The 12,117-nt window shown below is 53.3% G+C and overlaps 6 protein-coding genes across 6 annotated transcripts; 4 read left to right on the top strand and 2 right to left on the bottom strand.

The window, feature by feature from the left end:
* Positions 1-265: 265 nt before the first annotated feature.
* Positions 266-2,896, top strand: CCOS01_05508 (uncharacterized protein; the record flags this gene model as incomplete). Its single annotated transcript, XM_060453687.1, has 4 exons — positions 266-434; positions 501-581; positions 640-1,262; positions 1,316-2,896. 4 exons carry the CDS (start codon positions 266-268, stop codon positions 2,894-2,896), a joined length of 2,454 nt encoding a protein of 817 aa, XP_060315459.1.
* Positions 2,897-2,960: 64 nt separating this feature from the next.
* Positions 2,961-4,907, bottom strand: CCOS01_05507 (unsaturated glucuronyl hydrolase; the record flags this gene model as incomplete). The annotated part of the gene is made up of 2 exons (XM_060453686.1): positions 2,961-4,666; positions 4,757-4,907. The coding sequence occupies 2 exons, from the start codon at positions 4,905-4,907 to the stop codon at positions 2,961-2,963; spliced, it is 1,857 nt and encodes a 618-aa protein (XP_060315458.1).
* A 425-nt stretch (positions 4,908-5,332) lies between these two features.
* On the top strand, positions 5,333-7,402 carry CCOS01_05506 (vitamin H transporter; the record flags this gene model as incomplete). The annotated part of the gene is made up of 9 exons (XM_060453685.1): positions 5,333-5,537; positions 5,593-5,625; positions 5,679-5,763; positions 5,828-6,442; positions 6,504-6,760; positions 6,816-6,850; positions 6,907-6,987; positions 7,058-7,118; positions 7,194-7,402. 9 exons carry the CDS (start codon positions 5,333-5,335, stop codon positions 7,400-7,402), a joined length of 1,581 nt encoding a protein of 526 aa, XP_060315457.1.
* Positions 7,403-8,016: 614 nt separating this feature from the next.
* Positions 8,017-8,545, top strand: CCOS01_05505 (stress responsive A/B Barrel domain-containing protein; the record flags this gene model as incomplete). Its single annotated transcript, XM_060453684.1, has 3 exons — positions 8,017-8,035; positions 8,106-8,334; positions 8,422-8,545. The coding sequence occupies 3 exons, from the start codon at positions 8,017-8,019 to the stop codon at positions 8,543-8,545; spliced, it is 372 nt and encodes a 123-aa protein (XP_060315456.1).
* Positions 8,546-8,828: 283 nt separating this feature from the next.
* On the bottom strand, positions 8,829-9,659 carry CCOS01_05504 (oxidoreductase ucpA; the record flags this gene model as incomplete). The annotated part of the gene is made up of 1 exon (XM_060453683.1): positions 8,829-9,659. The coding sequence occupies one exon, from the start codon at positions 9,657-9,659 to the stop codon at positions 8,829-8,831; it is 831 nt and encodes a 276-aa protein (XP_060315455.1).
* Positions 9,660-10,128: 469 nt separating this feature from the next.
* CCOS01_05503 (dehydratase) lies at positions 10,129-12,105 on the top strand (the record flags this gene model as incomplete). Its single annotated transcript, XM_060453682.1, has 3 exons — positions 10,129-10,573; positions 10,634-10,845; positions 10,900-12,105. The coding sequence occupies 3 exons, from the start codon at positions 10,129-10,131 to the stop codon at positions 12,103-12,105; spliced, it is 1,863 nt and encodes a 620-aa protein (XP_060315454.1).
* Between the last annotated feature and the right edge of the window lie 12 nt (positions 12,106-12,117).

Below are 12,117 nucleotides of genomic sequence, written 5' to 3'. Positions count from 1 at the left end.
TCTAGGGGAAGAATGTCTCTTTTTGATCGTTTCCAACTTTCTTCCCCCCGCAACCCCGGACAGCTCCAGCTCATGCAGCCGCCGATGTACAATGCGGGGGAAGACGGTGCGGGGCCGCCTCGGTCTTCGGGTTATGTCGAGCGGCGGCGTGGGCTATTGGCCGTGGAACCATAACTATGCCAGCCTCCGCCCTACTTCACGCGTAAGTCGCAGAAACTAAAGCCTACACTTGGCGCCATGATCTACACCCGACCAATGCCTAATCATGGATAACGGTACTGAGCCGAGCCACCAGGGCGAAGCCGCCGATGCGGGCCACGATGACTCGGGGGGCGCTTCGGAGGCTGCGGCGGCCCTCGCTTGCAACTGTTGCCGGCGCCGGAAGCTGCGATGTTCCCGAGAGGTGCCAACATGTCAGCAGTGCCGTAAGACAGGTGGGTCCCTTTTTCCTACCGTGCAGATTATGAATCTTCCTCTTTCCAGGAGTTGACTTGCGATAGGAAGCGATTGTGTTTATGAATCGAAACGGTCCAAGCCGGGGATGAAGGCTGGGGCCATTGAGAACCTGCACCGGAGACTTGGTTCGTCTCGATATGCCGAGTTGCCCTTCTTCGATCGTTACTGATCACAACGTCGAAGATGCGTTAGAAAGGACTGTTCACCAACAACGGACTAAGAATTCATCAAAAGACTGCAGACAATCCGATTCAAATCACTCACCTAATCAAGATGATGCCAGTGGCTCCAATGGCGCCCTCGAAAAGAATGCATATAGCATCATGGCATTCTTCGCCAAAGAGCTACAAAAGTTCAACACTAAAAGCGAAAGTCCACCCAGCGAAGAGCGTGCGGAGACCGAGTCACCAGTACGAGCCAAGCGGCGTCGACTTGATGATCATGAATCTTTAAATATTGCCTTCACGTGCAATTCCAGCCCTACTTCGCCTGTCTTGCCAGATGAAGAGGACCTTGAGATTGTACTCAAGGCTTATTTTGCACACATTCATCCATGGATTCCGATTATACACGAGGCGAGATTCCGCCGTCGACTTCGAGAGCCCGGAGAAGCCAAACTTTTGCTTGCAGTATTACATGCCATGGTCCTTTCTGCGTCAAGATACATATCTGACGAAGATGTTGCGACCAACTTATTCGGCACGCTCCAGCAAAGAGGCATCACCCGTGATTGGATCGTGTCAACATCGATGAAAACGTTCGATGTGGAAAGCCACCAAGCTCTCATCATTGTCGCATTCAACGATGTAGGTGTTTCGATATCCGAATCTTCTCGCATGGCACGCGCTGACATAGATAGATTGGAAGTGGTGAGGCTGCAAAAGCCTGGTCTCTCGTTGGTTCACTGACCCGGACCGTCGAGTATCTCCAACTCACCGTCGAACACGACGACGTCGACCGGCCATCACTATCTCAACCTTTCGTTTCACTCGCTCCGCCAGAAAGCTGGACCGAGGCCGAAGAGAGGCGCCGGGTCTTTTGGAACGTCTTCAAGCTCGATAGACTCATCTCAGTCACCATGGGCTGGAACACAAGTCTAACCTCAGACGACGTGCACTGCCGTCTCCCCTGCGACGGCGTTCTCTGGCGTAAAGAAGACGAAGTCGTGACACCCTACTTCGGGATATGGGACAAAGCCGCCGGCAGAATAGGCAACCCCATTGCCTTCATCCCGTCCCACTACGCGCCGGCATTGCAAGTAGGTGCCTCAGAGGAAGAAACCCACACGCCCTCCGACGCCGGCACGTCACCGGGGGCGCCGGCCGCCAATGTCGACATGTCCACCGTCGGCGCCTTTGCCTACTGCATCGAGGCGACCGAGTCCCTGAGCAGGGTCACGAGCTACTTCCTTCAGCAAAAGATCAACATGCGGGACCAACGCGACATCAGTAGCTGGCTCACACGCTTCAAGGAGCTCGACCTGCGCCTGGTCCACTGGAAGATGCTCCTGCCCCAGAAATGGAAGGCCAATATGGCGCGGCAGTCGACGCGAATGGATCCCAACCTCACGCTGGCGCACGTCACGCACAATACGTCCATGATTCTGCTCCATCAGCTGATTGCCTTCCCTCCGAGGGAGTGGCCTTTCAGGGCCCGGCTGCCGAGTATTCTGAGCGCGGACACGTGCCAGGCCGCCGCCGTGGAGATTGCTATCATTGCGGAGAATTACTTGAAGCACGCGCCTGCGGTGATGCCTGTTTCGAGCCAGTTTGTGTTCTGTATCTATGTGGCCGCCAGAGTGCTCCTCCTTCAATGGCGGTATGATCTCGGGACTGAATTGGCTTCCGAGTTCTGGTCGCTGGTTCAGATTGTGAATGATATGGCGACGCGATGGGCTGGCCCGCACAGCTTAGAGCCTGCGAGAGACAACTTGGCTGGGAAGTATTCGAGGAAGCTCACGGAGATGCATTTACGTTGCCGCGATGATGCAACTTTCAACATCAACGTCCTAGGCTACACCACAGAAATCGATCACACAGCTGCTCAGGAGCCTCCGTTGTCTGCCCACATCAGACGGAATGAGACCGGGAGACATGAGGGAACCACTACCAATAGACGAAACAGGCGGTTCGCAGATACACAGGTCGAGCCCGCTGCAGGTAGTCTCGACACCATCGTCGTGGCTCAACCACTCCCATCCAACATTCCCGCATCATTTACCAATCCAACGCAGAGCGCAATGCTCCTAACCCCAGGGCTAGGCGTCAATGGCGCTGAGCCGATGGCCCAGCCCTCCCTGTACCACAGAAGCAGCGTCGGTAGTGGCGATTTGAGCAATATTTCCCAGATGCTCCTTGACCAGCAATTCATGGACATGGATAGAATCATCAGCTATGATGACGGCATTTTCGAAACTGAATACGATGGTGGAGGATGGTAAAAAGCAAGAGTCTCTATTGGTTTAAAGTAAGCCAGGTCTATAATCGGGAAACAGCACTAACACTCTACGTCAAACCCATATTCAAAAGCCTGTTTCCAAAATCAACGAGATAGTAATCACCGTAAACGAGGCCATGATTCCAGTATCTTCGTCTGGCATTCTCGTTGTTATTGGCCGTTCCGTGCTTGATGATGCCATCGAAACATCGGCCAGCGATGGCATCTTCCACTTCCAATCCCGCCTCGCTGCTAGCTCTGGTGAACTGAGATTTTTCATCTGCGAGTGAGTAATCGAGGGTGTCTCGGACGATCTCAACCGCCGCGTCGAAGAAGCGCCGCGACAAGGCATGTTCTTGAATGCCTTTGAGTGATTGTGACAACACCAACATGCCGTTAGCAGCAATCACCGCGGCCGATGAATCTCGCAGAGGCTCCGCGGCGTTTTGTATCGGGGCATCAAAGTCCCAAAGAGGGACTCTTCGGCCTTTGGTCTTCTTTCGCTGCCCATCTCGAGAGCAACAGTTCGTCTCCTCGTCAGCCACTGGTGTATCCACACACGACGGCGCCGTATCGAGCCTGTAAAGGAAGTACTCTGCAGCACCCATGGCAGCCTCGAGGAAAGCTCTGTCTCGAGTCCACTGGTAGGTCTGAGCATACCCCAGGATCGCCCACGCCTGGCCACGGGCCCACGTGGAATCGTTTGCGTATCCCTGTGCCGTCCAGCACCACTTGAGATCTCCGGTAGCCGGATCGATATTGGCAACGTGGCATGTTGAATAGAGCTGACCTCTGTATCCGTTTTTCTTCAGCGTGCTCACGGATTCTGGTCGGAGGTGCGTGTGTAACAGTGTACGGGCGTGCGTTGTGGCGATGTCGGAGAGGGTACTGTCGCCAGTATGTGCTGCAGCGTAGAAGAGCAGGTCCAGATTGCATAGGCTGTCAATGATTGCGAGGAGATTCGTCGTCATGTCGGTCACTGTGATGTCCTTCTTCAAGAGGCAGTCCCAGCTGCGAATAGCTCCAGCGGCGGGGACATAACGCGTTGCGAGAGAATGCGCAGCCCTGACGATGGAAGCGAGGCTTTTCTCGTTACCGTTCAGCTCCCAGTCCCTCTGCAGCGCTGGCATAATGATAAATCCGATATCGTGCGTGTCCGTTCGGCCGGCCATGTCGTGCAAGGGATCGGCCCAGATCTTGCATAGTCCCCGCAGATGCTGGCGGAGACTGGCGACACTGGGCCCAGGCCCGGCATTGGCGAGTCCCATCGTTTGCGGGTGCTTGACGCTTCGCTCCAATAGGGCATACAGCGTTCCCGGGAAGAACCCGCAGGTCCAAAACTCTGGATCTCGGAACTCGTACTGGCCCGCATTGGGGCCATTCTGGGGTACGATCTCTGGGAAGGCGATCGGGATCTTCCGAATCTCGCCAAAAGTTGAGGATGCTTGCTCTCGGAGAGACTTGGTCGCGGTGCGGCAGAGTTTGGCTGTGATATTCTCTTCGAACAGTTCGGCGAGGTAGGTAGAGAGCGATATGGATGGTTGGAAGGCTGGCCATTCGCTTATTTCTACCGCGGCATCAGACCATGAGGTTTCACTGGTGATGTCTGCAGACAGCTCTTCTGGTGGCAGAGTCGATATTGAAAGAGGTGGTTCGGAAGACATGCTGTCGGGACGCGGAACCGTAGACAGCTTGTCCACAACGGCCTCCTGAGAGTGGGCGTGCTTTGTCATGGCCGGTAAGCTTTTCATAACAGAAGCGGCCATGCTGAATACTTCTTTGCTTCGAAATCCGAATTTGGGGTTCCAAAAGATGTTTTGCTCATAGGATAGACGTGACATATGCCAAAGTTGTCATTTTGTACATCTTTCAGAAACCCGAGCCATCACATGATTGATAATCACCAAGACCTTGATGCAAACCATCAACGTCAACGGCCCGTCGGAAGCGAAGGCATCTATTCCATTGAATCGGTCCCGCGGCTGATGTCTCGGTGAAAGATCCTCGCGATGCATCCTGTGTTGGACCGCCCATTTGCGACGCAACAGTCGGGGTATTGATGCCCCTCATCCCCGAGGACAATCCTCCGAGCAAGTGTCGTTGGCTAAGTACGGCGGTCGACCGCAAGGAACTTCTCCACACCCCATTCTTAGAGTCGGGCATGCGTAGACTGGGGTACGGATTGCGGGGAAGACATCAAAGACAACATTGCTTGGCCTTTGCTACCGTCGGCGGACTACTCTAGCCTGTCAACATAGCTCTGAGAGTGATGGCTTATTTCGAAGTGATATAAAGTGTGGGGTTACATCACCAAGAACTTCACTCGGATAGTTGAGATCTTCAGAGAGACGGGATTTCTTTACTCGCCATTCTTAACCTTAGCAACGATTTACAACCTGGACTGCCTCTCAATCTCATAGGGATCTGATTGCAGCCCACCATGGCGGATAGAGTCAGTCTCGATAGGACTGCTCGAAATGCGAATCCAGCTGCCACGATGAAGCCTCTCGATGACCAAGAGCTGGTTGTAAGCTCTTCGACGCCCAAGCCACAGACGAGATCATTGTGGGTCGCTTGGCTCTACATCTTTGATTGGTACCCCAGCCACTACTCCAAGGAAGAGAAGAAGTTGCTTCGAAAGCTTGGTACAGTTCCACTCATCCATATGTTTGAGTAGATGCTAATGACGGTTCTGAGCAGACAGTATTCTTCTCTCCCTGTGCTGTTTGATGTGTATGACTTTGCTGTCAACCTGTCTGTTCGTGTAAACACTAACATGAGAGCAGTCTTTTTGAAATGGCTCGACTCAGCCAATATCAACCACGCCTACGTCTCAGGCATGGAAGAGGACCTGAAACTTACAGGAAACCAGTAAGTGAGCCTCCAGTTGAGATTACTGCCCCCCAGTCTGCTTGTGTCTAATCAATTTTGCCAGATACTCGCTCTTCGGAACATTCTACAACATCGGCTACCTCATCTTCGAGATCCCCTCCATGATGATCATCTCCCGCCCACACCTCACCCGCTGGTATCTCCCCGCAATGGAATGTCTCTGGTCCATCACGACCTTCGTTCAGTGCAAGCTCCGCAACGAGTACGACATTTATGGCATCCGCTTTCTCCTCGGCGTCCTCGAGACCCCGGCCGCCACGGGCGCAATCTACCTCCTAACCTCGTGGTACCGCAGCGACGAGCTCTTCAAGCGCGCGGGCGTGTGGTACGTCTCGTCCAACATTGGCGCCATGTTTGGCGGGTACCTCCAGGCCGCGGCGTACAACAACCTAAACGGCGTCGCCGGCATGGCTGGCTGGCGGTGGCTTTTTATCATTGACGGCATCATAAGCTTGCCCATCTCGATTGCGGGGTTCTTTCTGTTCCCTGGCTTGCCGACGAGTCCCAAGGTCTGGTGGCTCACGGATGCGGAGCAGAAGCTTGCTCAGGCGCGGATGAGAGATGACGGGGTCAAGGAGAGCAAGAGGATTGGCAAGAGGATGCTGAAGCGCGTCTTTACTCATTGGCACTTTTACCTCGCCGTCTTCACCTACGTCTTGTAAGTCACGAGCAGTGTCTCGGGCCAACTTTGTATGAGACTGACACTATGATCTCCGTAGCTTCCAATGCACCTCTTATGTCGCTGGCCAGATGGCACTCTGGCTCAAGCATGAGGCCACCCTGCACGGCACCTACACCGTTGCGGAGATCAACGTCATCCCCACTGGCGTCCAAGCAATTTCCATCGTGGCCGGTGTCGTTGCCACTTCGCTGTGTATGATCTACCCTATCTGGGCCGTCATGTGCGTCGTAGCGGGTATCCTCTTCTTCGCGAACGTCTGTCTCCTGATTTGGGACATTCCAACTGGTTTGCACTGTAAGTCTTTTGCATCGATCTGACATGGAGGGTTTTCTTGCTCATTGGAACACAGTTGCCGCCTACTACATGCTTGGATTGACTAGCTGCGTAAGTCCTTGCTCACTTGTAAAACAACACGATTACGAATGCTTATTCTCGCAAAGTTCACACCAATCTTCTTCCCTTGGATCAACATGATTATGAAAGACGACAACGAAGCCAGAGCCTTCACTACTGGTGCCATGGTAAGGCACCAGACTACATCATCCACATCCGCCATTGTCGGAACCGCCTGCTAACAGTCTCTTCGCTCAGATGACTTGCGGTTGGATCTTCTTCAGCTTCTACCCAATCACGGTCTTCCCAAAGCTAGAGGGTAAGTGACTATACACCATCACCATATCCAAGCAATTGGAAAAAATCATGCTGATATCTCAACTCCTCCATCTAGCTCCCAAATGGCGGAAAGGTTTCACTGTCAATACCACGTTCGTGGCCATCTGGTGGACTCTCTTCATGCTTGGACAGTACCTGTGGCGTCGCGATATTAAGAAGGGGAAGTACAAGACGACCGAGACGGACTCTGGCAGCGTTCAAGACATCAAAGGAGACGACATGATGCATGTCGAGGTCTCTAGCGAGAAGGACTCCAAGGTGTAAACTTTTTCCCCGACTGAGAGGGTGTTAGAGTGGTATGCTTCTGTGTAGTCTCGGAGGAAACAGTGAGCAATTAATGATCTAACCGGCTGAGAATGCTCTGAGGTGTATCAGTACTCCGTGCGCTTGTGACGGAGGTGGTTGGTCCCATGATCTGGAGCTGCCTGAGAACGGGGCGAAAGTGCCCATCTTCTAAGGGGTTTCGCATCTCTCCCCGCCTAACATACCGAAGTGGAATTCAACCTATCTTGACCACCAAATTCTGATTCTTCAGTCCTTTTTTTGATACACAATTCAGCATTTTCATGTCGTCAATTGAATGACTTACACGGAGTGGAGGCCCGTCGACAAAGCCGCTGCTACGGGGTTCGTCCGTTCAGTACGTGGAGCCTGTGGGCTAAGGTCGCGGGATTCGCCCGTTAGTGTCCTCCCACCGGGCACAATGCAACTCGGTCTGGAATTGATTCAACCACAGGACCGTTGACTGAATTATTAGATATCCAAACGTATCAGTACCACGGCGTTTACTCCCGGTTTTCAAAGACGATATCAAATTTTCCAGCGAAAGAAGAAACTCAAGGACTTAGCCTACATCGTCCACTCGCAACACGTCTACAATGACAGTCGCCCACATAGGTAACCCCCCAATACTTGCTTCCCACGCCTCACACCATCGAAACAAATTCTAATCTTAATCCCCTCGAAGTTTTATTCAAGTTCCGCTCCGATGTCTCGGAAGACCACAAATCCACATTCGTCCGCGAACTCAAAACCCTCAAATCCCTCCCCTGCGTCAAAGACCAACGCCTCATCGTCGGCGGGCCGTCCATCACGGATCCCATCGAGAGGAGCAAAGGCTACCACTTTGCGCTACTGAGCTTTCATCAAGACCGAGAAGCGCTGGAGACGTATCAAGCTAGTCCGGAGCATCACAGGTAAGAAGCAGCTCACCCCGCGTTTGCTTTAAGGAGCCTCGAGACGAATATGAAGCTGAGCCAAGGAAATCTTTCGCAACTTTATAGAGTAACGAGTACATATTTGTGGCCTTTCAAGGAGGATGTAACCAGATTTGACTTTGAGGTTGATCAGGAGGACGAGTATATGTGCGAGTTTATGGCCAAAGGGCTGGCAAATGGGTCGGCGTAGACTAAGAAGACTGGCGTCCACATACAGGTCGGATCGTAGTTAGAATATAGACTTGTTAGAAATCCAAGCTCAAGCATAATATTCTCATCGATACCATTAAATGAGGTTTAACTTATGTTGTACAAGCGCGTAAAGTGGTATGTTTGCGCTGGCCCATATTATCATTTCTGATGTGACTTTGGTCTTGGAACTACTCCCTCAGGTCGCAGAAACGACTTCTCGATCCTGCGTGACAAGGTCTTAAGTGATACAGTACTTGTACATAATATGATGAATCGCAACTCTAAGTACGCCCCGTAGACGAAGTAATCCCCCCATCAACAACAATCTTCTGGCCCGTGATATATCTCGCTTCATCAGACGCCAAAAACGCCGCCGCATTCGCAACATCCCACGCATCCCCCATCCGTCCCATCGGCACCTGCTCCTCCCTCATTCTCTTGAACGCTTCATACCCGCCGCCACCACCAGGCTGCCCGTCCTTGGGCGCAAACCTCTCCGCCAACTGCCTCGTATACGGCGTCTCCATCAACCCAGGCACAACCGTATTCAACCGTACCCCTCGCTTCGCATACACCACAGCCGTCGCCTTGACAAACTGCATCACAGCCGCCTTGGTCGTATTATACGCAACCTGCGGCTTACCAATATACCGCAAACCCGCAATACTCGACACACAAACAATACTTCCACCCCCCTCCTGCGCCTCCATGACAGGCAGAACGTGGTGACACGCGAGATACACGCTCTTCAGATTCAACTCCACCTGCGCATCCCACGTCTCTTCTTCCATACTTGCCGCACAACCCGGTTGCGACCCGCCGACGTTGGCGAGCAGAATATCGATGCGGCCGTGCTTCGCGACGCACGCGTCCACGAGCCCCTTGACGGATGCGGAGGACGTGGCGTCGGTCGCGACGACGTCACATACGCCGCCGGCTTGCTCGATGGTGGTTTGAGTCTTGGTGGTGGATTCGATGGTGCGGTTGCCGCCAAAGATTGCGGCGCCTTGGGCGGCGAAGGTCACGGCGCAGGCGGCGCCGATGCCCCAGCCGTCTGTGCCTGATTGGCCGAGGCCGATGACCAGGGCGACTTTTCCTTGGAGGTTGAGCATGGCGATGGTTGGATTTCGGGGCGGAAAAGGTTTTGCTGAAGCGGAAAAGCGGGTGGTAATGTTCAAGCTGCAGCGAGATGCCTTCGGCGAATGTGCTGAGATACCGAACAAAAAGTCATCTTGAAGCTGGATATAAGTATCAATGATGCATGTAACTACATGTTCTATGCATCAGGCATATCTCAAGGTCCTATGAGGACATGTCCGTCGACGGTACTGTTGTCTGTGGCCACTTAGACGGAGAAATCCCGACGGCGCCGAAGACGATGCGGCCGCTTTGCTCCCGTCGTCTTATTACCGAATTGGACCGGGCGATTACGACATGCGGAGTCCCCGCATCTACAACACGACTCCGGATAAGTCTGATTCGGACCAACCATAAGATGGGGAATTGTAATTCCCGCCGTCGCATTACATCGTTCTTTCGAAATGTCTCTTTACACTCGAAGACAAGAAAATCACAGCAGACATGAGCGACCAAACAGCAACCCCAAAGAAAGAAGACGGCAAGGCCCCAGTGACGGGAGACTATGACCTCTCGACACCAATTGACCCCAACGCCCCGGGATTGAGGCAGGGCCTGACATCCTATGGCGACGCTCATTTCTCGCTGTTTCTGCGCAAGGTGTTTATCAAGGCTCTTGGGTACAGTGAAGACGCGCTCTCGAGGCCCATTATTGGCATCGTCAACACCTACTCAAGCTTCAACCCGTGCCATGCAAACGTCCCACAGCTGATCGAGGCTGTGAAACGCGGCGTCCAACTCAATGGCGGACTGGCGATTGATTTCCCGACTATCAGTATCCATGAGAGCTTTGCGTCGCCGACGAGTATGTATCTGCGGAATCTCATGAGTATGGATACGGAGGAGATGATCAAGGCGCAGCCGTGTGATGCGGTGGTCCTCATCGGAGGTACGTGAGCTGTATTAAACCAGGTTGGAAGATGAGATGAGTATTGACTGATTCGGACAGGTTGCGATAAGACAACTCCTGCGCAGCTGATGGGCGGCATATCGGCGAACAAGCCTATCCTGCATCTGGTCACTGGCCCCATGATGCCGGGAAGCCACAAAGGTGTAAGAATTGGTGCTTGCACAGACTGCCGCAACAACTGGGCCGCCTATAGAGCTGGTAAGATTGATATCGAAGATATCTCTGCTATCAATGACGAGCTGGCACCGACGGTAGGTGTATTCCGTCACTCGGAAGAGAGTTTCATAAGCTGATCGTCGCGATAGGGTGGTACTTGTGGTGTTATGGGAACCGCATCGACCATGGCTTGTATCCTTGTCGGTCTGGGAATGATGCCGTTTAAAGGTGCCACAGCTCCAGCGGTCTCATCAACAAGACTGCGTATTGCCGAACAGACTGGAGGCCTAGCTGTGGCTCTCCATCAGAAGAAGCTCAGACCGCAAGACCTGCTTACCCGCGACTCTTTTCTGAACGCAATCACCGTCTTGCAAGCCATTGGCGGGTCGACCAACGCCGTTGTACACATGATGGCCATCATAGGTCGTCACCCTGCTGTAGCCGGCACAATCACGCTCGACACATTTGATGAAATCGGAAGAAAGACTCCGTTGTTGGTCGATCTGAAGCCTAGCGGACAAAACTACATGGACGATTTCCACAATTCTGGCGGCATGCTGGCGCTTTTGCACCAACTCAAGCCTCTTTTGCATCTGAACGCCATGACAGTAACAGGCAAGACGCTGGGAGAAGAGTTGGAAAGTACGCCATTCACCCCTATTCCACGGGATAGCTTGGTCAACTGTCTTCAGCCTTTCAACGATCCCCTATACCCAGCTTCGGCCCTGGCCGTGCTCCGTGGCAACATTGCTCCAGGCGGAGCTGTAACGAAGCAGAGTGCGTCAAAATATCGCCGGCTATTGAAGCACTCCGGCCCAGCAGTCGTCTTCGCTGGCTCCGCAGACATGGCTCTCCGAATTGATGATCCGGATCTCGAGGTGACGCCAAATAGCGTGCTTGTACTCCAAAACATCGGGCCTGTGGGCAACCCAGGTATGCCAGAAGCAGGCCTTATCCCGATCCCCCGAAAGCTCGCAGCTCAAGGAGTCGAGGACATGCTCCGCCTATCTGACGGCCGTATGAGCGGTACGGCGGGCGGGACTATCGTTCTGCACATTTCTCCCGAAGCGGCAGACCCCGAATCGGTTCTCGGCATCGTCAGAACTGGCGACATCATAACCTGCGACGTGGAACAACGTCTCATCAAAGTCGAGATATCCGACGAGGAGATTCAGAAGAGAATTGTCGCGAAAAAGGAAGCCTTGGCCAAGGAAGAGGAAAGTGGCGGCAGCAATGCGCCTTGGGTGGCAAAGAAGAGAATTCGCGGTTATCGAGGACTGTATCTGCGTTCCGTCATGCAGGCAGAGGGGGGAGCCGATTTTGACTTCCTGACGGCGAATGGTCCACCGCGATAGTCTTAGACAATT

Source organism: Colletotrichum costaricense (genome assembly GCF_030867565.1).
Source record: "Colletotrichum costaricense strain IMI 309622 chromosome Unknown Scaffold_5.1, whole genome shotgun sequence".
Taxonomy (NCBI): Eukaryota; Fungi; Ascomycota; class Sordariomycetes; order Glomerellales; family Glomerellaceae; genus Colletotrichum; species Colletotrichum costaricense.
Note: the sequence above shows the minus strand (reverse complement) of the source record. Positions and strands in the feature narration are given on the sequence as shown.